Source organism: Myotis davidii, unplaced genomic scaffold (genome assembly GCF_000327345.1).
Source record: "Myotis davidii unplaced genomic scaffold, ASM32734v1 C61746356, whole genome shotgun sequence".
Classification (NCBI taxonomy): Eukaryota; Metazoa; Chordata; class Mammalia; order Chiroptera; family Vespertilionidae; genus Myotis; species Myotis davidii.
Window position 1 is genome coordinate 1 of NW_006327174.1, and position 306 is coordinate 306.

At 62.4% G+C, this 306-nt stretch overlaps 1 protein-coding gene across 1 annotated transcript; it reads left to right on the top strand.

Annotated features, from left to right (window-relative positions):
- Positions 1–3: 3 nt before the first annotated feature.
- LOC107185238 (kelch repeat and BTB domain-containing protein 7-like) lies at positions 4–303 on the top strand (the record flags this gene model as incomplete). Its single annotated transcript, XM_015572889.1, has 1 exon — positions 4–303. A coding segment is annotated over one exon (300 nt), but the record flags the coding sequence as incomplete, so codon positions are not given.
- Positions 304–306: the final 3 nt, after the last annotated feature.

Consider the following 306-nt stretch of genomic DNA (forward strand, 5'->3'; position numbering starts at 1 on the left):
TCGGCCTTCTTCACGGGCCCGGAGGAGCTGAAGGACGCGGCCCACTCTGCAGCCCTGCTGGCTCAGCTCAAGTCCTTCTATGACTCTCGGCTGCTGTGTGATGTGACCATCGAGGTGGTGACGCCTGGCAGTGGGCCTGGCACGGGCCGCCTTTTCTCCTGCAACCGGAACGTGCTGGCTGCCGCCTGCCCCTACTTCAAGAGCATGTTCACCGGCGGCATGTACGAGAGCCAGCAGGCGAACGTGACCATGCATGACGTGGATGCCGAGTCCTTTGAGGTGCTGGTCGAATACTGCTACACCGGT